Source organism: Dermacentor variabilis, chromosome 1, assembly GCF_050947875.1.
Source record: "Dermacentor variabilis isolate Ectoservices chromosome 1, ASM5094787v1, whole genome shotgun sequence".
Lineage (NCBI taxonomy): Eukaryota > Metazoa > Arthropoda > Arachnida > Ixodida > Ixodidae > Dermacentor > Dermacentor variabilis.
The window spans coordinates 45780727-45806307 of record NC_134568.1 but is presented as its reverse complement, the minus strand read 5'-3'; the positions used below and the strand labels follow the sequence as shown (position 1 = coordinate 45806307).

The 25581-nt window shown below is 47.2% G+C and overlaps 2 protein-coding genes across 6 annotated transcripts in view; one reads left to right on the top strand and one right to left on the bottom strand.

Moving 5' to 3' along the window:
• The window catches only part of Cad99C (cadherin 99C), a 269869-nt gene extending 262937 nt beyond the window's left edge, over positions 1 to 6932 (top strand). For all 3 annotated transcript variants that reach the window (XM_075687059.1, XM_075687060.1, XM_075687058.1), the window contains 2 exons: positions 2241 to 2473; positions 6688 to 6932. In XM_075687059.1, coding sequence (XP_075543174.1) covers positions 2241 to 2473; positions 6688 to 6838 — 384 coding nt within the window. In that variant the 3' untranslated portion in view covers positions 6839 to 6932. The remainder of the gene's footprint in view (positions 1 to 2240; positions 2474 to 6687) is intronic.
• Positions 6933 to 8436: 1504 nt separating this feature from the next.
• LOC142576875 (pappalysin-1-like) overlaps positions 8437 to 25581 on the bottom strand; it is an 86830-nt gene continuing 69685 nt past the window's right edge. The window contains exons 15-20 of one of the 3 annotated variants that reach the window (XM_075687055.1): positions 22566 to 23322; positions 17414 to 17624; positions 14399 to 14564; positions 11540 to 11675; positions 8912 to 9069; positions 8437 to 8762 (exon numbers count right to left, since the gene is read on the bottom strand). In XM_075687055.1, the coding sequence (XP_075543170.1) occupies positions 8595 to 8762; positions 8912 to 9069; positions 11540 to 11675; positions 14399 to 14564; positions 17414 to 17624; positions 22566 to 23322 (1596 nt within the window). In that variant the 3' untranslated portion in view covers positions 8437 to 8594. Of the gene's footprint in view, positions 8763 to 8911; positions 9070 to 11539; positions 11676 to 14398; positions 14565 to 17413; positions 17625 to 22565; positions 23323 to 25581 lie in introns of those variants that run through there. The other 2 variants (XM_075687056.1, XM_075687057.1) reach the window with 2 other exon arrangements.

Here is a 25581-nt window from a genome sequence, read left to right as displayed (position 1 = left end):
ACGAACGGCATGCGCGTTATTAGCATGATAGAATTCCCGACAGGAGAGTACTGGGCGCGGCGTTTTCAAGAAAGGAAACGCATCAAGGCAGATGACGATTATTGTTGTGTGGCAGAAGAGGCACTCCAAAGGGTGTAAACTTTTCTTAGAGTGTAGCAGTAATTACTCAGATAAGCTCAAGTAACAAGGCTTTCAAAAGAAAACAAATCTGGAAGCGTATCTCTAGAGTGCTCTGGCTATGAGGTTTACATTCGGCTGGTCGAAATGGAATGCTTAGAACACATTCACCTGGTTCATTTCGAGCGCCACGCTTCCGCTCAAAGTGCTCGGAGGCGCTCCTACGTTGGTGGCGCTCCTAGAAGCACGCCACCAAGATCCGATGCAGTTCCGGTAAAGCGGCTCCACTGATTGCTACGGGAGCGGCTGAACGTTCGTCTCGGGCAGGCTTTTTCTCTGGCTCCAATCTTAAGGAGGCTACGCATCGTTGCAAACCGAGTCGGAGCACAGTAGGAACCAGTCGAGTGTACCGTTTATACTCTCAAGCATTACCAGTGATAAATAACGTAAAGAGCACTTTCTTGGTACGTGCTAAAGGCGTGGCGGAATTTTTCACCTTGCAGATTGAGGTGCTATGAGGAGCTCTACTTCCCACCTTTTTAGACTTAGGACTCGCCAAAGACGCCGACACCCTATAAGACACGGGATACATTCTCACTGTATGCTTGAATTTGCGAGCGAAAACATATATTAAGCACTGGAGTCATACTGTGCCCGACGATGGATCATCTAGTGTCCCTGTCCTGCGAGCTTGATACATGTTCTCTGTATCCGTGATTACATGTTGCTTGGCGCTTCTGAAAGCTAGTCACTACTAGGTCCGACTACCACGCTATTTGAGAGGAACTGATATTCACTCTCGTGCGCACAATCTGCAATTCTCCTCTACGACCCACTTCCAGTGGCTTCGAGAGGTACCGGAGGTAGCCTACGTCAAAGCTTCTCTTCCCATAAAGCATATGAAGGACATGGTTCATTGCCCTTCTCACCTTTTGCAAACACATCATTTCCTCTGGTCTCTTCTACTCAGTGCAAGGCAAGCGATGTGTGTACACGGGCACGCTCGGTGCAGCATCTGGAACGGCAGTGATGCACTACCAGTTACTTGTTTCTACGATGTGCCTTCCTTTGTCATCTTTTGCACGGTTGAGGTGGTTCCGAGCGCGCTTTATCATATTCTCCCAAAAGGCATAATTGCAGCAAATAAGGCACGCACAAGAAGGTAGACACATAGACGACGACGCCTTTTTGTGCGTTTCTTATTTGGGGCAATTACGTCTTTCAGCAGACACCGACTAGGCCAAGAAGCAGTTCTGTTGAAGCATATTCTCCCGCACAAGCAAACCTGTCGATGGCGAGTTTCGCTTTCAGAAATGCAAGAAAAAGCACCTTGTGTCAAATAGGAGCAAGTAATAGCAGGCTTAGAACACCTTAAACACAAAAATATGATGTTTTAGATTTTGCGTAAATGTATTGTACGGAATACCAGGTTACCGGGGAAGTGCACAAAAGCAACAACGCTAGTAGCAACACCTTGGGACGCAGAGTTTAACCAGAGAGTACAGAAAGCTAACACATTAGTGACATATCAGATTCTACTTCATTAACTGCTGGTGTAAAGCAATGGCAGTGACTTAGTCGTTGACGTGTAGTCTTTTTATGATTTTCCTTCGACGAGAAAACTCTCGAAATGCAAGAATGTTTCAAACCCATTGCATTTTGACAAAGTGTCACAAGATGTCCCTACTAACTCTGCTACGGCAGGGCACCGTATGTTAGGATCATTCAAGTCTCTGGTAACCAGGTGACCTGTAAACGGTAAGACATTTATGGGCAAGCTAAAAGTAGAGTAAGTCAGCTTCAGGGCCCCTTCAATTGGTCTATCATCAATGTGGTCCACACATACACAGCCACCGTAGTATATACACATGTAAGGCCTCTCTGTTAGATGGGTGGCCGCATTTCGATAGGAGCGAAATGCGAAAACACCCGTGTACTTAGATTTAAGTGCGCGTTAAGGAACCCCAGGTGGTCCAAATTTCTGGAGTCCCCCACTACGGCGTGCTTCATAATCAGATCTTGGTTTGGCACGTAAAAAACCCATAATTTATTTATTTTTTCTCTGTTAGATGAGTTCCAGGGAAAACCAGGGATTCATACGCCGACTGTTTCCGTGCGTGCAGGTGTTGCAGATGAGCGTGCCGGTGGACGAGGATGGCAGCTGCCACGAGTCTCCGCTCGGACTGAAGGGCGGTGGCGCCGAGGTGGCCTACTTGGGCGGTGGCCGCACTTCCTACGAGCGGGAGTCACCCAGCTCTATTGGGAATGCGTCCACCGCCCGGGTGGGAAGCTGTGCGTCAGCGACTTTCGACGACGTACCAGCCGCCACTCGCAACCCCTTATACGTCGCCTACAAGTGAGCGCCAGCAAGTATTCCATGCTATTCATTAACGGAGGACTAGCTCGGGTTGAATTTGAACAGCAGTAGTCTTTAGGGTCACGTGCGCAAATTTGCCTCTGAGGGAATTGCAAATACATATAGCCTCACAAAATAAATTGAGTCCGTGCTATCTACAGCATAGCTTACCAGTTGGCCAATGAAAGCACCACGTGAAATCAAAGATGTTTTGTTCAGATCAAGTACTAGTCGAAGTGGTAGTGTCGGATAGACCACCTAGCTTCACGATATTTTCGCACAACAGTGGTATGGAACGTAAATACGAGGCCGAATACGCATTATTGTATATTTTAACGGTCGTGTTTCTGAACGTAAGAAAGCAAGCGCTAGAACAGCCACAGTCACGGTGCCATATAACATCAACCGCGACTTTTGGAACGAGGGTAAAATGCATTAAACAATATAAGAATGGGTTCGAGGAAGTTAACTGTGACCGTCATGCGCCACAAATCGGAAATATTAGCTCAAATCATGCCTTACTTTGTACTTGGAGTTTTCGCTGCGGAAAAGTAACGTGGGCACCGGGTGGCGACCTGGCGATGCAGGGATGCGATATCGCTGTTCTAAAGTGACGCTAACCACCTTAGTTGAATAAGATTATTCCATTCGTGAAGGTACGTTTACTCTCGCTTGTTCTGGGAGGAGGAAGGAGGAGGAAGTAAACTTTATTGCTCTAGAAAGAGTAATTCAGCGGTCGGGCAGGATGTCTTCATCTTCTATTGGTTGATGACGATCTCCGGCCTGCATGGTTGGCGCCCCTATTCCAGGGCACCACTGAACGGGGCTGCTTGTCGGGCATGATCCACCAGCCTCCGTTGGAGGCAAGGGTCGCCGCTGGAGAGCACGCTCTCCCACTGCTCCGCACTCAGATTTTCTATTTTGTGGAATGCCTTATTCGTATTGCACTCCCATGTCATGTGATAAAGTGTGGGTGTTGCGCCACACCACGGGCATGTGTCCCTGTATTGACTTGGGAACATTTTGCACAGTATATGTAAATTTAGGAAAGTTCCTGTCTGCAGCTTTCGCCAGTAAACTGCCTGTTGTTGAGTGAGTGTATTGTGAGGCGGGGGATATCTGATCCTCGTCCCTCCATGGTAATTTAGTATGTGAGAGTACGTTGGGATCACTGTCATGAAGTCCTCAGTATCTCTGTTTAGGTCCGCTCGGTTTGTATGCTCGCGAGCGATCCTATCAACCTTTTGGTTGTCCTCAATCTCAGTGTGCTCCGGTACCCAAAAGATGGTGTGTCTAATGCTTTTATTCTGTTGGCCAGCGCGGAGGAAGATTTGGAGCACTTTTTGACCGATTCTGCCGTTAATGTAGTTTCGGCATGCTTGCTTGGAGTCTGTTAGAATTATAAGAGATCTATTTGTGCGGTAGCCCTCCACAGCTGCTAGAGCAACAGCCATTTCCTCTCCCTCGGTTACCGCACAATCCCGTGCCGACGCGCAAGCGATTTCCCTATACTCCGAGTCTATTACTGCCGCGACGACTCTTTGTTCTGTTTCCCTTCGTTCTCGAGGATATACCGGGCCGTCCGTGTATACCGTGTTCGCCTTGGTTGCTAGGTGTTTTTCTACATATTTTGCCCTAGCCTTCCGCCTGGCTGTGTGTAAATTCGGGTCCATGTTTCTTGGCAGGGACCCTACCTTGATGGTACTGCGATACTCATCGGGTAGGTTTGCCGTTCTTTGTTCTTCCCTTTCAATTTCTTTGTGCCCCAGTCTTTTTAGGAGCTTTCTGCCCGTGGTAGTCTGCTGGAGTCTGAGTAGCTGCGACCCTAATTGTGCTTCTTTGATCTCCTCGAACGTGTTGTGGAGTCCGAGGGCCAGCAGCTTCTCTGTCGAAGTGTTGGCCGGCAGGTGAAGCGCTGTTTTGAATGCTTTCCTTATGATGGCGTCGGCCTGGTCCCGTTCGCCTTTGTTTGTGTTGTAATATGGGAGGGCGTACGTAATCCGGCTGATTATGAGGCTCTTAACTAACTTGACTGTATCTTCCTCCTTCATGCCGCTTCTCTTTTGCGAGACGCGGGTGATCATACGCGCCACCTGTGCCGTCGCATGCTTGAGTAGGTTAATGGTGTGTGTGCAGCGTTGATTGCTCTGCACCCACATTCCCAGAATTCTGACGGCTTCTTTTTCTGGTATCTTTTGCACTTCTAGGGTGACGCTGATTTGTTCTTCAGTGTTTTCCTCTTCTGACTCGCAGGAGCTCTGATTTCTCCGCCGATCAGGCGAAGCCTCTTTCCCTAACACATTCTTCCAGGCATGTTGCTGCGGCTTGTAGACGTTCTTCTTTTTGGCTGATCGAACCTTGGTTAGTCCAGATGGTGATATCGTCGGCATAAATGGCGTGATGTATGGCGTCTATCTCTTCCAGCTTCCGGGCTATCCCAATCATTGCAATGTTGAAAAGGATCGGTGAGATCACGGATCCCTGCGGGGTTCCTTTGTTAGGCATGTGGAACTTGTCTATCCGCAGGTCTCCTAACCCCAACGTGGCTGTTCTGTTTGATAGGAATGCTGTCACGTAGCCGTGGATTCTTCGTCCGCTGCTGAGATCGTCCAGTCCCTTGAGGATGTCCGCGTGGCTGACGTTGTCGAACGCCCCTTCCACATCGAGTGCCATTATGATGTTTTCTCCGTTGTAGGGGATGTTGCTTAGAACCCCTTCTTTAATTTGTAGTAGGACGTCTTGGGTTGATAATTTGGTGCGAAAGCAGAACATACTGTGGGGATACAGATCTTCATCTTCCATGTATTGTTGTAGCCTCCTTGTCACGATTCGCTCGTACAATTTGCCAAGGCACGAAGTGAGTGATATCTGCCGTAGGTTTTCCACTAGTAGCTTTTTCCCTGGCTTGGGGATCATAACTACTTCCGCATGTTTCCATTCCTCTGGCAGTGTCCCCGCTTCCCAGTGTGTGTTGAGGAAGTTCGTCAGCTGTGTGACCGCCTCATCATTTAGGTTGCGGATTAGTGCGTTCCTAATCTTGTCCGCACCTGCTGCTGTGTTTCGGGTCGATGCCTTAACTGCTGCGAAAACTTTCTTCCTGGTGATGGGTCCGCTTCGGGTTTATCTTGCCCGTAGCACTTTACACGGACTTTTTGCAGTAGCTCTTCTTCTGTCCCTTCAAATTGGTGTACTAGTCTTTGGATGGCCTTTTTACTTTCTGACTTAGTCTTTGTTGGGTCCATTAGAGCCTTGAGGATACGCCAGGTCTTTGCGGTGCTGAGGGTTCTATTCAGCGAGTCGCTAAACTTTTGCCAACTTTCTCGTGTGAGTTGGGCTGCGTATTCCTCTGCCTCCTTGGTAACCTCTGCTATCTTCTTCTTTAGCTTCTTATTTAGTCATTGTTTCTTCCACCTTTTTGTTAGTCCACGCCTTGCCTCCCATAGCCTGAGGAGTTGCGAGTCCACCTCCGGTGTTTGCTCTTACCTTTCGACCTCCTGGGTGTATTGTTGTTGTATTTCCTTAAGTTGTTTGCACCATTCCTCTATGGAGGTTATCGCCCCCTCCATATGCTTGCATTCTTTGCGAAAAGCGTTCCAGTCCGTTATTTTGGCTGTTTCTATCTTGCGCTTGATGTTCTCTGCTGACACTTGCGTTCTTATAATGTAATGGTTGCTACCCAGGTTCTCGAGCAGGTTCTGCCACGTGGCTTGCCTAGCTCCCCTGACGTATGTCAGGTCTGGGCATGTGTCGGGACTAACGCTGTTGCCTAGGCGCGTTGGTTGATTTGCGTTCTGGGAACAGTACCACCCCCGAACAAACTGCAGCGGCAAATAAGAACACTAGATCTTAGACCGGCCATAGAGCAATAAATGTAAGAATCAATCATATATACTTCTCGCACACGGAGTGTATACTCATTAATCGAAGTCAGCAGCTACTACACCTTCGTAATCCACACCTTAAGGTCAAGCTGACCTCTTCCATCTTAAGCATTTATCTTCCTCAGGCGGAACGACCCACTTTTTCCTTCCCTTCAGCCCTTACGTTGTCGGTCATAGGTGCCACTCGTTAACGCACTAAACTTGATCGCGAAAGCGTACGTGCGAATAGCTACATGCGCTTGTCCTTTTGTTCGTGGCAGCAATATCTCCCGCCCTGAAACCAGCAATTCTTTTGCTAAGCATTCGCGTGGCCATATTTTTCAATGTTTGCAGCTCGGATGAAGAGGAACCGAGTCCAGGCGCAGCGCCACCAGCAGCGAAGACGCTGAGCGGCCTAACCATGCTGAAGACGCACCCACCCGCGCCGACCGCCGGGGACAAGTCCAAATACATCGCGGGTGTTGAGACGACGACAGAGCTATGACCTACATGTATTTATTGTGTTGTCCACTTGTACATACTGTAAAATGCCCCCTGTGCCAAACATTAAAGCACACGCTGATGACACGTAGAGACAATACGCGACTAAATCTGATGTCTTTGTGTCAACAGCGATCATTCCTGCTCGCCACATTTGTGTTTCTCCGCACAGATTTGGAGTGATCGGAAACACGCACCGTCTTCTTTTAGTGGCTGTTTACATCTTGATGCCTATGACGAATGTTAGTAGTTGAGGACGACATTAGGTCCGAGCGAATCTTTTGCGGTCGAGTTTTACTCTTTTGTTCGTGTATTTAGGAGTTGAAGTCACATCTCGCTTAGGCCATTACTTTCCCTTCCGGAGTAGATAGAAACATTGTTTTTAAAATAAGAGTAACAATGCTGTTCGGCCCTAGGGAGTCGTTTAAGTGTCACAAAGAAAGTTACACGTCGGTTTAGTCTTTCTATCCGCATCCGTTAGACTATAACAGCTCAATAAAACCGGCTGATTACGGTCACTGGCGTTGCAACATATTTCGCGGTGCAATTTATTTGTCAGCTAGCTGTAATTTCTCTATAAAAGTGGACTAGGATGGTTAATAAAAGTTGATAAGGTGGGATCCGTATTTCATAACAGCTCAATTAATATTCCATTCTTATCAATTCATATCAGCTGAGTGGCCGATCCAAGTGATAAAGGTGGCGAGCGGTGGCGAGGCCTCGTCTGAGCCCATGGCGAAACGCGAATAGAATTTAAAATGAAATGAGGATATCGTTACGAAAATTGGCTACTGATATCGGGAAGTTGCCCGGGTTGATTTTATTTTCCCAAGTGCCTCACAGGGCTAACAGAAAAGGTGCGGGTAGCACGGAAGGCTCAGGGTAGATAAGGCTTACCTCTAGCCCTTTTCAGTTTAAGAGAAGGAAGTTTTACCTTTTCAGATACCCGTAAGACAACACATGAACCTTCAGTCTTCAAGTAAGAAGCTCTCCCCGCAGAAGCCTCACGATTCGATATTCTTTTCTATTCGATTTGACTTTTCGATATTGGGAAAGCGTATCTCATCAGGGGTTCTCCCAGAACTTTGAACGGAGAGTATTTTTGCCATGATCGAATTCCTCACACAGCTTACACGGGACGTTCGTAAGCGGCTGCGAGTATTTGGGAGTTGGTGAGAATTTTGTCATAGCGTTGACTGCAAACGCTGCACTACGATTGCGTCAGTCCGAACGCGTGAATTGAAACAAAACTCGGGAAACTCTATCGTCAGCAGTTTTGTAGTTCATGCAAGCACGTTTCGTGGCACTATGGCATCAATATACATGCATCGTTCGACCTCCAGCGTTTCCGAACTACGATTCTGATGGCCTATAGTTATCTGTGCGCTTAGACACGAGGCGATATCTTAAAGCGCCAAGCGCCCAACACTGGGCGGAAGTGGCCAGGTGTCGGTTTTATGCTCGTTAGCCTAGAAAGGCTGACGATGAGTTATACCATACCTTGAACAAAGCGGTCTTAAGCCGATCCTTTGGAGCGTCCGCCGGCGCATGTCTGGCTTGCATCTCGGAGCCTCCCGTCGGTTGGCATTTCAGCAGATGGCCTGTTCAGGAATGTGGAGGAATAAACTTCCCAGCATATCATTTATTTTCAGGCTAACGAAGTTCGTGGTGATGTGACTAACGTCCTTTTGCGAGCGAGCCCGACAGTTGTCCTCCACGCAAGGCGGCGTCACACACACAAGCGCACAGAGCTTGCCAAGTCACTGGCGGCCGCGCGGGTCCTTGCAAACGCACTCGTCGACGGGGCAATTGGGAGGGAAGCTCTTTATCACATGACCAGCCACGGTGGAGGCACAGCAGTCCCCACCATCCCAGTCGCAGTGCTCCTGGTTGTTAGCGGCGTCGCACCAGCCGTCTCCTATGTATTCCTGGGTGGGCATAAGAGAGGCGCGAAAAGACATGAGCTACAACCGACGCTTGTTGCACGTTAACATGGGATCATATTCCCGAGGTGTCGCCAAACAGGATCAGAGAATATTCGCAAACTCGAACAAAAAGTCAGACTCCGAACACTTACTTTGCTACACTTGCGCCGGCATTCTATAGAGTCCGTATCCGGGTGCCAAAGGCCTGCCCCAGAGCAGACGATGGCCTGCGCCAATGAGAGACGCCGGCTGTCTTGGGAAAACACCGGCTCGTAGTCGGGTTGATGGCAGGTCACATTGCATGTTGAACCTTAAACGATACGATCTAAATTTCAGCTTGAATCCGCGCACATACCATTGACGCTATCTAGTGGTTATATTTTATATCAAATTTGCGTACTCGCCACAGCGTATCAGTGGCTATGGCATTGTAATGCTGAGCACGAGGGCAGGCGTTTGAATCCCAACTCCGAGAGCAGCGCTTCAAATGAAGCGGAATGTGAAACACTTTGGTTCCGAACAATGGGGCGCCCACCAGAAAGCTCCAGGTGGACCGAAGTGTACCGTATACTCCACACCACCCTCTCCTTATCCCCACCCTTTTACGGTGCGTCTCTCATAGGTTGTTCCTCTCAGATGCGAAGCCTTAGGATTAATATATTTAAAATTGTATTGAAATTTACGAAGCGTTGCGTGCTATACGTATCCTTAATATCACTAACGGTCATTGCTCTGGAGCCTGTAGAAATAGACTGCAGCCGGTAGACGAAAAGCAATGAATCTGGCATCTTCAATACAGCGATCATATAATCCTATAGCACGTACGTAACATTTGCACGGAAAACGACTTAGAGTTTAGCGCATTTGATCTGGTGGCCGTAAAATTCAGCTACAAAGTGACGAATGTGTCACTTGGCACTAAAATGGTAGGGTGCACGTCAGTGGCAAATATCCAAAGTCCGGTATGAAAACAATAGACAGGGACGCTAATAGTTCGCTAAATATTGACACTGTTTTCTTAACGTGTTTAATAGAGTCAGCAGACCTAAGTAGACATGCTTCAAGAGCTCTACAATGTTATACTTCCGCAGAAAAATTATTATTACGTGCAAATAAATTAATTCGCCTGGCCAGCTGCTAGTAGCCAGTGCCTGAGCAATCGGTGGGTAGACATCCCCTATTCCTTCGGGAAAGGGACATTCTCCGGCTATTCCGAAAGAAAATCAGTTTTTTTTTCGGCATATTAATGCATCTTTAATGCGCACACATCGCTTCCACGTGAGGAGTTCTTGTGGTTTTGTGACGTCGCATGGTGAGAAATGCGTAGACTAGGAAGGAATTTTTTCCCTTTTGTTCGGTCAAATCACGCATAATCAGCGTGTATACGTCATGTAAAATGGGGAGCTTTCGCGGTTTTCGTAACGTCGCGTGAGAGGCAAGCGAACTGGGGGTGGCCTGAAATGTGCTTGACCGATCGTGGAGGACTGATTACAGAAATCGAATAGAAACAGTTTGGAATAGCTTTACGTTATAGCGCCACAGGGCTCTATAACATAAAACTACTCCAATCTGTTTTGATTCCAATTTCCTGAAGTCAAATTTACGTAACCGTCGACGCAAGAATTGGGCTTTCTCCCACACCAACAGTATGAAACAACCAATCAAACGCTCTCCTCGTTTATAGGAGATAACCTTTGTTTGCTTTCAAAACGAATAGTATTACCTTTCTTGACAAGTTTTTCTTATCTAATTGACTGACGAGAGCCAAAGAGCACGTAGCAGTGGAGATGGTTATACTGCAGTGCAAATTACTCAAACTATATACTAATTATATACAATTAAACTCAAATAAATTCATTCTCACTGGCAGCTCCGAGTAGCCAGCGCCAGCGTGATCGGCAGGCGGTGATCTATTTTTTTCGAAATGGGGCAGTCTCTGGCTATTGCAAAAAAAAGTTCAGTTTAGTTTTGACCTATTGATATCATATTTAATGCGTAGACGTCACTATGACGTGATGAGTTCCCGCAGTTTTGTGAAATCGCGTGACAGACAGGTGAAGTGGGCGCAGCCAAAAATCTTTTCGCCAATAGCGGAGGGCTAATGGCAAAAGAAAGGTGATGAAACGGAAATAATTATTTTTATTTCGTTTGGTCTAATCGTCATCAGTGTGTACACGTCACATCAGGTGGTGAGGTTTTGCGGTTCTTGTGACATTGCGTGACAGACAGCCGAAGTGTGGGAGGCCCAAAAAGTTGTTGACTAATTGTGGAGGGCTGATTGCATAAATGGAATAAGAACATTTCGAGTAGCTTTACGTTATAGAGCCCTTGTTCGCTGAAGATAAATTTTATTGGGATTTTCAACCTTCCGTTGCACGCCGCCGCGGTTTTGGACCAGCCACCGCAAGCTAAGCAAGGGCAAGCGGGCTAATCGCCGACGACTGCACAGCCCTAGCTCGGCCCCACCGAAACCCTCTCCACTTCTGCATAGTCTTCCCCTCTTGTCAGCCAATTAAATAAAAAAAAAAGCTGTGAAGGTAGGCAATGCTATTCCCTTTGAAAGCAAACAAAAGTAACCTCCTGTAAACGGGGTGTTTGATTGGACGGTTTAAACAACGTTGCGGGTCACCGCCCGATCCTTGCATCGACGCCTAGGTAACTTTGACTTCAGGAGATTGGAACAGTTTTATGTTATAGGGATCCTGCTCAGACTCAGTTAACGACGTGGCTTAAGCCACGGTGCCTTCGAAAAGGAGGTTGAGTGATAATTCTTTACGAACCAACGCTCGTTGTAGCACAACGAAAGTGGATGACACCCGAGCGATTTCGGGGTTCAGGGCAGCTCAGGTGGCTAAAACTGCACACAGGAGGGTCTCTGTTCCAAACGCCATCCAGTTCGCACCTTAGTTCTGCTGTCTGCATAAAGAGGGAGATGAGAGTAATTGTTACTTTAACTTCTGCACATAATAACGCACGAAAGGTTTATTTAAAACATTTACTGATCAGGAAACGAAAAGGTCAAAATGAATTTAGGTTTTATAAGAGAGAGACGAAGCAAAGGCAAAAACAAACATGGAGTTTGGCCAGAACAAAGAAATTTGTTATGCTACCCTACACTGGGAGGTGGGAGAAGGTTAGGCGCAAGGATATGAAGGAATTAGGAGAAGAAAAGTGGCAGTTTATTGCGATAGGAAATGAGTAGACAGCTATACGAAGTAATGATAGTAGTTCTATCGGCCGCACAAACTTGAAAACATTCGCTTACTAACTGAATTAGCAAGCATGGTGTCAGCGCGCACAAGCTAACATGAACACACCACACTATATATGAGCGCAGACACGCTATCAAAACGCTTGTGTGAGCAAGCGCGGCAGCAGCAGCGAGCGAAGTGACTTTCGTGCGGCCTATCGCTTCAACGCAAGAGCGGCGAGAACACAGAACGCACAAAGGTTTGAGCCGTTTGCTTGCGCCCTTTAAAAATACGGCGCGCGCGACCGTGCTACGCAAGCACTTGTTGGCGGAGTCAAAGCCGCCCCCCCCACTTCTCTCCCGCACTGCCTCCTCGCTTTCCTCCATAAGACTGTTTCACATGGCGCGATTGGGGCGAAAAAAAATCGTTCCACCGCGCACGTCGCAGAGCGATTTTCCCTGATAGCCTTCACATGCGTTTGCGGCAGCGCGATTTCCGTCGCAGCGATGCGCAAGGTTGCCTCCTGCTCACGAAGTATCCATGCCTGCATCGTTAAATAAAAACAACATGAAAACTAGTCAAATATTCGAATTTTCCTATTATTATTCGTTAATAGAATAAGTACACAATTTTTTAACGTTTAAAAGCGTTGATACTTTACGACAGCTTGCAGATGCGGTGAGTGAGGTGCTGCACAATACCGCAAGTACGAGCGCACGGCTTGTGCGGCGTTGGTGGGGTGGTTCCGTTTAGTACACTCTAATTTCGTTGTTACTATGGAAGCCACAACTTTTTTTCCTGGATGAGTATTTGCTTTTGCAGAAGAACAAGCTGCTATTAAGTGTACATGTATAAGCAGCTGGCGCAATTTGTAGCGATGAAGAGGTTGACGATGGAGGCGATGAAATGGGTACGTGCCTTATGTTGAAGCGGCGTCCTTCTCCCGACGTGGATAGCGGGCAGCTTCTCCTTTTAAACGAATTGTGTAAGCGGAAGAAAAGAAAAATGTTTATCAAGCTCCTAAGCCGCGAACGCTGGTGGGTACGCTCTATTAAAACATAGCTAAAACTGGCGCGCGACATTGCTCCACAGAGCTACCAACGCGCGGTAAAACAGGAAAGCACCTATTTTGAAGGCGCTTTGTTTCGTCACTCATTGCCCCTCCCACATCGCACCGATCGTTGCGACTCAGCGACGGCGAGACCAACTTGTTGGAATCCACTCGCGGAGGGCCCACGACGTCGCGGCGGTCGCTGAGCGACAGAATTTGCTGCGTCGCTAACTGAAAATCGCGCCATGTGAAACAGCCTATAAGCGGCGCGCGAGATTGAGCCGCGATCGTAAGTTTCCCTTGTGCCTGGTCGCTAAATTCGCAGTTGCTGCTGGAGCACAACGCCGCCCTCCCTCCCATTCCCCCACGGCCTTTCGCGCAACGGAAGACGGCGCGTTTGCCCTCCGCTTTCTTCCGTCGCGCGCGTCAGTTGAGCCGCGCTCGTCGTCTTCCCTCGCGTACTTTCACTCGAACATACAACATACGGCGCAGGGCGACGGTATGCTGTATGCAATCACGGTATGCAATCTCTTAACACTCTACAGAACACAATACGATGCTGGCTAGCTAGCCATAGAACTGCAGGAAGCTTCGTATAAAATCGATTCGCGCTGTGTGCGAGATTATGCATATTTGCTTTCTATTTTTGATCGATCTCTATTCTTTCCTTGCCACGTGGTGCACTCAGGCGCGGTTCTGTGCACCTTGCTTTTCTCGGAAGTCCGCGAGTTCGCGCTGCTGCTATTTGTGCGCTGTTCTCGCAATGCACGTGACGCAGAAACGCTACAAGTTTGACGTCATCTTGTGGGCACACCAATGGGCTTCACCAAGAAGGGCGCACGGGCTTTTGAAGGTTTTAGCCTGTTTACCGGCGTACATCGGTGTAATACTTTGCAAACATGATCGTCGCAGCGTGATAAGCACACCATGCTTGTCTGTTTGCAATACATGGACCTGGTGAGGGGCTCATTATAGCGGTGTTTTATTTTATGAGGCACTTATATGGGGGGGGGGGGCAATAACGCAAAAGAGACGGCATGGCGTAACGAAAACCGATACATACAGAGAGGAGGGCGAGGCTATGGAATGGCTTAAACGCTTAGGAAACGATGGACAAAGGTGTTTCAAGGCCTCACTATCACGTGCACGTAGACTTTTGTGAGTGCGCTACTCAGTCACAAAACACCTCAACATATAGATATCTCCAGTTTAACGAAATTCACGTAAAAGCGCGCAACTTCTGCCATCTCTGAACACAAAGTAGCTTCGCTCCATGGCTACAGCCCTGTCCTTCGTTTATGGACATGAACATGGTTCCTAGCACTCACACCAACAAGGTCAGAGTGATCGACCCCTCCTGCCTACAACCAGCGGAGCTGCAATCAATGCGGGCTTACAGTGGATGTGCCCGGACAGGTGAGGGTGCAGATAGAGCCCGCGTACCAGGAGTCTGTGCATCTGTAAAGCCCTGTGTACACGGACGGAAGTGATGGGCAGGCTACTGGGGTACACGCTGGTCCGGTCCAAGCGCCGGTCTCGCTGCACACCAAATGGAAGGCTCTCCTGCGGACGGAAAGGGATGAGCAAATTCACCTTTCTATTTCAGGAGGTTCCCCTGCTTACACTCGACCGTGAACTCACCGTTGTCATTTACTAACTTTGACAAAACGGGCAGTCTCGCTACATAGTATCTCAAAATCTCAACTAGAAACAAAGTACTAACAAACTAACAGTACACAAAGAAGGAAAATTTAGGACTATTTCATTTCTGAAGGAAACTATGTTACCTGTGTCAACAGAACTGCTTGTTGACCTAATTGGTGCTTCCTAAGAGACATGTTTGTTGTCGCAAGTTAAAACACACACAAAAGGAATACACATAGAGGAGAACACGGGCAGCCCTTCTAATCACGCAAAACAAATGAGCTGGAAGTGCCGCCCGCGTTGTCCTCTATGTGTCTTCATTTTCGGTATGCTTTAACTTGCGGCAAAAAAAAAAAAAAAAGAAAACATGTCTTTTAGTTACCGCTGAAGCTGCGGGCGCCGAGTGTCTTAGAAACAGAGAAAGTACAGTAAACAATAGGCATAATAGAAGTACATGACATTGAAATGTGTATTACCCATGGAAGAGTATGTTTAGAGATCATGAACCAGAAGGCAAGGAAAATATTTAGCCGCAGAGAAACGGAACACAGCTCCACCACCGAACAGAATCTAAACCTTCAGATGACGCAAAGCTCTCGGTCGACAGCACGTGCGTCTCGAAGAGCAAGTTGGAGTACGAGTACGAAAACAGGCGAAAGAAAAAAAAGCGGTTCGCTTTAAAACTGCAGATAAGAGCAAAGAAATAAATTCGTTTATTGAAGAAATTAAGCTCTTGAATACATATATTTGTTGCAGCGAGGGCATTTAGATATCGCTTGTTGTTTCGCTGCGTAATTCCGTCGAGAACAGAGGCGACAACCGGCACGTTTGCAAGGTTAGTACGGATACCTAAAGGTACGTATACGCCGATACAATATATATGTGCTAAAATGAATTAATGAAAAAAAAAGCTAATGTATGTTGCCCTGTGCAGAGCCACGTCGCGCGTTGACGTAGTTTCTGTGAAACGGATATCTGCAGGAGACCTCGAGAAAGACCGCTTTTGAGGTAAACAAAAAAAAAAAAAAATTGCGAATCCCATTGGCTGTGGGTATCGGTTTCCGCGAAGCTTTCACTGGTGTTTGCGAGTAACGCAGCTCTTCTTTAGCGGCCATTTGCAAATACAAAGTACACGACCATGTTGAGCACATTTTCACAGGAATACGCCTCAGCCAACGTAAGTGTATCATAAGATACGTCTACATATTGTCACGTGGTGGTGACGTTCAAGAACACAGTAGCAATACTGTGAAAGACAAAACTAACTTTTATTGGGCCAACCTGTGCCCACAAAAACAGGCTACACTTATAGCACAACGATAGCGGCGAACACGGTCGGCGATCGTCGAAAATCTGATCAACGGGTCAAGCGCGTCGGCATTTATACATCCATCGTCGAATGTTCCAGACTAATCTCTGGGACCCGCGTGTCTTCCACAAAGTTCTACATTATTCGCGTCGCGCACACATGCAATCAGTTTACACAAGGTTCGGTCACAGACAGTGGACGGAACCATCGATAACATTCCAGAAAGTTCTTTTACATGCAGGCGCGTCCTGCGCTGTGAGATAACATTTGTTAGGCGGCGAAACGTGGTCGCCCGATAAAGATAGAGAGAGAGAGAAAATGATAAAAGAAAGGTAGGGAGGTTAACCAGGACTGAGCCCGGTTGGCTACCCTACACTGGGGAAAAAGAAAGGGGGACGGAAAGATTAAAAGAAGGGAAAGTCCACTGGAGATATCAGTCGGTCACTCAGTCCGGATCACAGACACTTGACTCAATCCGGTCGCTTTCAAATATCGCAGCAGCGCTTTTGTGGCCTTTTGTAGCTGCGATATGCGAGGCCATGGTCCCGAGATCTTGTTCAAGGTGAACGGCCTTCCATCTAGTTGATTGAGAGCTGTGCAGATAAATACACGTGTGAATATATACCCCAGAAAGTGGATTGGAAAACGACGCTGCGGTAGCTCAACTCGTAAGAGCGTCGTACGCTCCTTGCGAAGACGTGGGATCGTTCCCCACATGCGGCCAGTTTTCTTTTCATCCATTTTCATTTCCATTTATTTATCATTTATTTAATTCAATTGGTAAGTACAAGCAATGTTTCTTATGTTGTCCTTCGTGTCTTTGTTAGCCTCTTATGATATGATTAATAACAATTGGGGTCCTCCGTTCACTTTCTTCTCGTTCAACGTAAACCTTTGACACTTCAACGTGCGGGTCTGACGCATGACGACAATGGAACGACAAAGAAAAATGACGATGGAATGACAATGACTGCATAATTATAACGGCGTGACGTGATGGTGTAGCAAAGAGGAAATGGCGAACAGAATGATTACGACGGCATAATGAGGAAGGCACGACGACGGAACGATGACACGGCAGCGCAACGAAGCGACGACGACATAATGCCGATGGAATTACGACGACAGGACGACGATGGCATGACGGTGGCGGAATGATGACGACCGAATAATGGCGAAATATTTCGCCATAAATGAAATTATGGTGTTTTCGAGGTCGGAGATATTGGAAAGCCAGAGAATTCCCAGAACGACTTTGTCGTTCGGGAATTCTAATTTGTGACTGCTTTTTACAGATCCCCGCAATGACGCACGTTAAGAGACACAGGGAATCGCAATGAAGTCTCGTTTATTCGACTGTACAAGCATGAAAACTGAGTCCTGCTCATTTTAAAACACAGTATGCTCGAAAGAAAGAGAGAAAGAACGAAAAAAAAAAAGAAATGCTCGTCAGTCGTACTTTTTGTTGGCGTGGCCCTTGACGTGGTATCCAGTCTTGCAGTGAAACCGGCACTTGTGGCCGAAGTGGAGGTGCTCGGAGCCGCGACAATTAGCCATGACGGCGTGCGGAGGAGCAGACGGCGCTGGGCAAGACACGTGGCACTGGTGCTCAGGCTCGGACCAGCGGCCGTCCTTCTGACATACAATACTTGCCTGACCCCCGGCACTTCCTGCGAATACAGGTAGGTCAATATTATGGGTCAGGTGCAGAAAAATATTCTAATATAGCGCAATCAATTTTTAACGATACAACTTCATTGACACACCGGGTATAACGATCGGGCACCCCCTCCCACAAATCAGTCCACAGAAAAAAAAAAGTAAAATTTCATTTAATGAATGCGTCTGGTGTGGGCTGGAGTAATCGCGTAGGGAGCACAAAGGGCTCTCCACACGTTGGCAGACAGTTTCATACAATCCAAAGGATGGCTCTTAAAGCCCGTGAAGCGACTTGATGCGTTTAGTTAGACGGTGGTTAAGTGCCGCCTAACGCGGAACCAACCAGATATTTCTCATCTCGGTAGCTTTTCTTTAAGTATATATGTACACCGCTTTCCATAGCTGCGGCCCTTGTCGTTTGAACGCTGGTACAAAGGTGAGATATTTCACAGTTTAACTTCCACTACGCAGTTTGTTCTACGCTGTGATGTATGTATGCTCCCATACTCATATAGGACATGCTAAAAAGGTGCTAAATAGGTTTAACAGACAAGCTAGTTTGACTGCATAGTATCAAGACAGAGAGAGAGAAGTGGTTCTTGTGGGGAAGGAGGAAAGGCTAGCACTACAAAACGCAGTGCTGTCCTTACCGGAGAGCGTAAATACTCCTGGGCGGCAGATATGAGGTCATTCCTGATACAACGCGATTAAAACCCATATTAATTGGATTTTGTGATCAATATATTTTATTCACGCACACGCTATGTGTGTGTATATATATATATATATATATATATATATATATATATATATATATATATATATATATATATATATATATATATATATATATATATATATATTGTTAAAGAATCCCAGATGGTCAAAATTAATCAGGAGTTCACCACATGGCGTGTGGCATAATTGGATCTTTGTTATGATACGTAAGTCTCCAGAGTTTAATTCATTCTAACTACATACATTTCCACAATTGTTCTACCACTCGCCTATGAGGCGATGCGTTGACTATAAGAATGAATGCTTGGAATGAGTTTTTTTCCAAGCTGTACCAGAATGAGACGATTATCACCTGCAAAATAATGTACCCACTCATACACATGGAATAGAAAAGTTAACGAGAACGCGTTCACTCGGACGTAGCTTCTAAGGAAACCAATAAACTACAAAAAAAAACGACCCTCAAATCGCTCACTCATAAAAACCCGAGTGACCGCGCGAACCTTTTGTAATAGCCCCTCACGTGTGTTTGTAGTCCCTATTCAGGGGACATACGGGGAAGGCGAGAGATGGAAACTTAAGACGATGAGCAAAACGGGAACAAGGTAAGATGCGGCAGCCAACGTTTCGACAAGTGGACTTGTCTTTTTCAAGGGGACATATGTTTTCCTCAGCCCGATGTATATAGGTAGGGTTCTTCTAAAAGGGAGATGGGGTAACTCTGGTGGGTGATGCAATGACTGAGGGTGTGTCAGCGGGGAGGGTGTAGAATTGAAAAGAAAGGTGTGCTTTTAGACGTCGGTGTAGGAATGTGAGGTAGCGCCGTGTGTCAGACGGTTGACGCGTCACTGTCGGATGGGTGGAAACAACTTCATTTTAAATCCGGCAAAGTTTAACGACCCGGGCTGAGGCCTCCCATGAGGGGGCTTCGAGACTTTGCCTCATCGCCGCTTCTCAGGCCTGCTGGACTGCCCACTCTTGTGTCTTGAGGTTGAAGCTGCGCAGAGCGGCGGCCCACTTCGACGCAAGAGCCTCCGGAGCTACTGCCATTTTAGCTGATATAACAGGACACTCCCGCAACATGTGTGAGAGCGTCGCTCTAGTTGCCTGACACCACTTGCAAAGAGCAATCGAGTATTTCGTGGGGAAAATCTGCAGCAATCGCACCGGGCTAGGGATGGTTTGTGTCTGCAGCGGTCGCCAGACAACTGCCTGGCGACGTTTCAGTTCGGGATAATGTGGGGGCAATATCCGCCTGCCTAGCTGGTAGTGCTTGGTGATGTTGTATCTGACTAACCGTTCTCGCATTTTTCGAACCAGGAGTTCCGAACTCGAAGAGGCGGTCTCCGTTTCTGCGCGGAGGGTCAATTCTCCCGCAGAGCGGTGTGCTAGCTCGTTCAAGTTAGGGGGGCCCTCGTCGGTGGGGGTGGTGACATGCGCTGGGAACCACACGATCGCGGTGCTATCGAAGAGCTGTCGACCAGCTTTCCTTAGGATCTGGAGAGCTTGGTAGGAAATGCGCTCCTGCGCGTAGTTACGAACTGCGGATTGTGAGTCGACTACCTCGCAGAGGGGGTCGGTAAGCGCAAGCGCAATCGTAACCTCTTCCACTGTTTCTGGGTGTTCCGTGCTGACACTACACGCGTGCGTAAGCCGGAAGTTAACGTCTGCGACTACCGTCGTGAACCGGTTTTCTTGTGTGTATTCTGCCGCGTCTACGAAGCGCGTAGTTCTCTACATACCAAAGGAGCGCAGCAGTGTCCTGGCACGGGCACGCGAGTCGCGTTTTTCGCGAGCGAAAAACGCGACGTGCGGCAAATGCCCGCGTTGCCGCCGACGCGCGAGCACCCGTACGAAAAAAAAGGAGCGGCGCTTTCGCGCCGCGTTTTCCGGGTTGCCAGACAACATAACTCTCAACGACATGCGTTGTCTCTGTTACCGTATATCTAATATGCCCTTAAACTTACAGAACACTACAATAGAAATAATCTTAGTGTAATTAGACCGCGACATTTTTTTCCAAAGTGTATTTATGAAGCCTAATTTCAAGCAGCAATATTGTGTGCGAAACTGCGACTACGTACCTTCCGCATGCTGAGAGGCCGCTGCTTGTTTACAACTTCACATATGAAAAGGAGTGTCGGCCGCTTACTACCGAGCAGAAGAGGCGATTGCTGCTATTAAGGGGGATGCTGATACTGAAGCACAAAAAAATGCGGGTCAGGAGGTATATGTGGCTGCGGCCTGCACGGTTGAGAAGAGAGCGAGTACCATACATTGGTAATATTATTAGCAAATTGTCTTGCCAGCATTAGCGATGAGACGCGACGCTTCTCCACTTCATATATTAGGGCCTCGTTGACGGTTGCTTTGTCCATTTTAGGTGAAAACAATTCGCGAACCAACACGATGCGCGAACGAAATCACGGTAACACGTATTTTCTCTGACGCGCGCGCCAGTTCTGCCGAGAGAAAAAAAAAATGCTCCAAGGAGGTTCCGTCGAGATGCGTAGTGTTCCTGTATATGCTCCCGCAGGGAGCATATACAGGAACACTAGAGATGCGCAGAGAGCAGGGCCATCTGGTGGCAAAAAAAAACAATATGCCACGTGACCAAATGCCACGTGACGTACCTGAACTCTGATTGGTGGACGCGCCGCGCGACGCGTTTTTTTTTTCTACTCCTAGCAGCAACACGCGGCGGCGCGATTTCGTGACGGATCATGTTGGGCACGCGTCAAAATAACGCGTGCGTCCCACCATCCGCGCGTCAATCGCGCCTGAAATCGTGCCATGCGGTTGTGCATGTTTCGAGGGTGGGGGGGGGGAGGAGGGGCGATTATCTGCTCCGCTGGAAGTCAGTGACCGTTCGTCTTTCTGCAAGAGAGAATAAAAGAAGCGGCAGAAAATGGTGCTCGTGGAAAAAAAAATTAATAGAATGAAATAAATATATAAATGATAGAAACAATGAAAGGGAGGAAAGAAAATAGAAAACAAAACACTAAGCAACCAAATGAAAAATAACTACGTGCTCTTGTTTATAGCATGAAATTTAGCACATGGAATTTATTATAAAGCTCCCTTTGGAACGTTTATGCCTATTGACTGCAATGTCTTGAATCTATGGATGAGGTATGATTCTCTGCATTTTCTGTCTCGCGCAGAACGGAAATTTGGCTGTAGGATGTAGAGCTTAAGTTCAACAAAGTTATGACCTGCTTGGCTGAAGTGCTTGCCGAAGGCTTTGGGAAGTTTTTTAGCTGCGTCCGTGCGATGTCAGTTTAACCTGACGTTCATTGATTGTTCCGTTTCACCGACTTATTGTTTCCTACAAAAGGAACAGTATGTCAGTGCTCACGCATTGACAGACGAACATAAAGAAGCCAGACGAATAATTGCTGCTGAACTATTGGAAAGGGCCAGGAGGGATTCCACATTTGTGTTGAGCGCCACTGCCGAAGATGAATACTGGTTCTGCCAATATGGTCCTCAAACGAAGTGAAAAAGCGCGTGAGGTAACGGCTCACGTCCTACAGAAAAGTGAAGAAACAATAAGAAAACAAGGGCAACGCTGATCGCATTTTTCAGGATAGAGGCTCGTTACCGCATGAATACGTGACTTTAGCGCAAAGAAATAAACCAAACTCCTGCAATGACGCTCTGAAACGTTTGCGCCAAGTAATTAAACAGCGCGGTTTTGATTTGTCGTTCTCTGGACAATGGTTTTTGTTATACAAGAACGTGAGGCCCCACACTGCGGTATCATTCCATGAATATATGGCCAAGCATCCATATTCCTGCTCTTATACCTCCACCATATTTACTTGACCTGTCGCTGTGTGATTTCTATTTGTTTCTCTGTGTGAAATTGCTGCTGAAAGAGAAGTGTCATGAAGATATGGCAGCAATCCAAACTGCTGTGATGAATGTGCTGAAGAGCATGCCGGATTAAGCGTTGTCGGCTTGCTTTTATGACCTCCAGAAACGGTGGTAGTTGTGTTTAGATAGCCGAGGGGACTACGAGTAAACCTAGAGTCATTAGTTTGTAAGTTGAATAAATATGTTTTACGAGCTCACTCCTGGAACGTTTCTGACGCTGGCTGTAAAAACGCATCCAACCTGTTTCTTTTTCTTCTTTTATGACTGTGCAGTGTGTTTATATATACTGGTATGGAATGCGGAAGGCTACCAGGTGTACTGTAAGGTTACCTCACCTTTAAACCTGGCCGGTGGCCTGCACTTGAAGCTGCAGGTCTTGCCAAACGTGGTTCCGTCGGTGCACATCGGATCGGCGTGCGCAATCAGCGGCGTCTTACAGTCCACCGGCTTGCACAGATTCTCTGAGCCAATCCACGTGCCGCCGTTGCACATGAGACGGTCGCCACTGTCGTCGCCGGCGAGGACGTAGCCCTCGTCGCATCGAATCACACACGTGTCTCCCTCTTCTTCACCCTCGCACAGGAGACGGGCGTTCCTCATGGAAGGCTTAGAACAACGAGGTCTCTCGCAGCTGTAGTTCACACATTTCTCTAGGGCCGGGTGGTAGAGCTCCTTGGAAGAACAACGGGACACGGCCACGGGGTTCAGGGTCCTAGAGGACCTCAGGCGCACGGCCCCTATCGAGACGTCTGGAGCTGTGAAGTTGATGCGTACGGACCTGGTAAGGCGGAACGGCTGAGTCAGGTCATGAACCACGCGAACTTCGATCGGATTCGCCCGACATGACACGCGTCGCGAATCGACGAACTCGTATACGGTCTGGTGGTCGCCTCCGGTGGGGCTCTCGTCGTGAAGCAGTTCCACGGTCAGCAAAGGCAAGGAGAGAGTAGCGAGACCCTCGGCTGCGATGTAGACCTGCACGGCTGCCGCCACCACTGGTCTCTCGAAGGAGGCGATCAACGTGTAAGCAGACGCTTCAGGTACGTCGCACGGGTTCCACGAATGGTTGGTGTTGAGGTCACGGCCACATATCTGCGGAGTCGATGAATATCTCACAGCCCGAACTCAACCACTCCTCACTGATCACTGTCTATACTACACAGGAACAACATAGGCCATATTCGTTCCAAATACTGGGCTAAATACCCTGAAGATCTACAAACTCTTCATGATTTCCCACAAATGATACAAACCCGCACGAAATCACTTGCTGCTATTCCTCTCAACAAGCGTCCCTGATCAAGGGCGACCACCTCTACCGAAGGGCTACTGGGACGCATAGACAAGATACATAAAGGCAGTCCTTGTGTCGCCACCACGTACCGCATGAAACACTAATGTTCCCTTTCTCTGTCTGCCGATATGTTGCGTCTTAGCTCCAGTTTACACGCACTATTGGTTCATGTCACCTTGATATTGAGACTGATGTTAAATATTTTATCGCTAATATGCAGCAATATACGACGATTCATCAGTGTATCGTGGTTACTGTTTCTTTTGTCTTGGCATTGCAGGAAACGACCAAGCACTCAAGCACAGCGTAGTACCAAGTAAAGGCAATTCAAAGAACTTAAGGGGGGGGATGCGGGGCTAAAATACCGATTTCGGCGAAAAAAACATGTTTTTTTTATTCTGAGTTGTTCTGAATTGCTTGTTTAATAAAGAATCTTCTCACCAAGTTTGGTAGTTATCTGAGCAGTAGAAAGGAAGAAAATGAATTTTTTCACAAGTTGGTGGCGTGCATTTCCCGTCGAACGCGACTCTGAACGCTGTTTTTCCAGACGCGGCCGCATAGTGGGCAAGAAACGCAATGCAAAGTGAATGCCCACGTTAGGAAGTTTGTTTTGCGCTTTTTAGAGAAATTGGAAAACTAGAGAAAGCGACAAAAGGTCTAGGAGGCAAGGGGAAGCTGCACAAAGTGTTGTAAAAAAACTCACTGCTTACTATGCATCTGCCCTTCAAGACACTGCTCCAGATGTAATAAAAAAAATGCAACGAGGGGTATTTGCGATGCTTTTTCACTCCTACTCATCAGATGAAGTCCCACGACATGGCGCTTGCCCAGTTGGGGAGGACTCTTGGTGTCACTACTATCGGCACAGAGCCCTAGTTGCGGCGGACATGCCATCAGTGCCAAGATCCCATCGTCCAGCTATCAGCAGAGACGTTGCCAAAGAGCTAGTGCCTCTCTACAACAGGCTTAGTAAGCCAGAGCTTCTTGCACGATGTTAAAGGACGCAGACACAGAATGCAAACGAGTCCTTCAATGCTCTTGTATGGAAAAGTTGCCCAAAGACAGAATTTGCATCACTGATAACAGTGGAGACTGCAGCAGCCGTGGCTGTGCTAGAAGTCAATGAAGGAGCACGTGGCATTAAGAGAGTTCTCGACAAGCTGGAACTTGAACATTAGAGTCCAGACGAATAAGTACGTTCAGGAAGCAATGAAGCAAGCCATTTCACGAGAGCAGGCAAGAGCGATGGATAGCTTTAAAGCTGAAAAAAAAAAAGAGACGACGCCCTGAAGCGATCGCCGCAGAGCAGCGTCGTGTTGAAGAGGAGGGCCCGACATATGCAGCAGGGCACTTTGATTAATTTTTTCTGACCATAATAATAAATGCCATGCTCTGAAATCTTTGAACTGAATTTTCTGAGTTTGCATTTTTGCTAAAAAAATAGTTTTAGGAAAAGTATCATTTCCAAACTGCTTCACCAAATGCTGCTTCCAATGTTTTTTCTAGACTGAAATTTTGTGAGGAACAAGATAAAGTACTTTTCAGATGCCTAAATTTTTTCCAACATATAATATTTAGCAGATCTTTGACATGTAATGACAGCGAAAAAAATAAACTTCATTTTCAGAGTGATGACATTTTTACAGAAATGACATAAAAAAATGTGCAACTGACCTTATCCTGCACTATAAACCATCTAGAAGGTATCTATTGACAAATAATTTGTATATTTTCATTATTTGGTAAACGATAGCTTTCCCAAGTTGACACACAAGATTGCTCAATTTCACAGCTATAACTTTTTTTCTCGTTGCGCTAGGGTGCTGATATTTGGTATATGTTCTAATGACAACAAGGTCAACTACCCCTGAAAATTTCATAAAAATTGGTTGAGCGCTTCAAAAGTTGACCCTTCAGCCTAGCATCCCCCCTTCAGTAATACGCAGAAAAATATTATGGGTACTCCAAAACCCGCAAATAAAAAGAAGGGATATATACACACAGCAAGTAATCAAGAGCTCGACCATGCTTCATATTTTGTTTTTTGAGATTGGTCA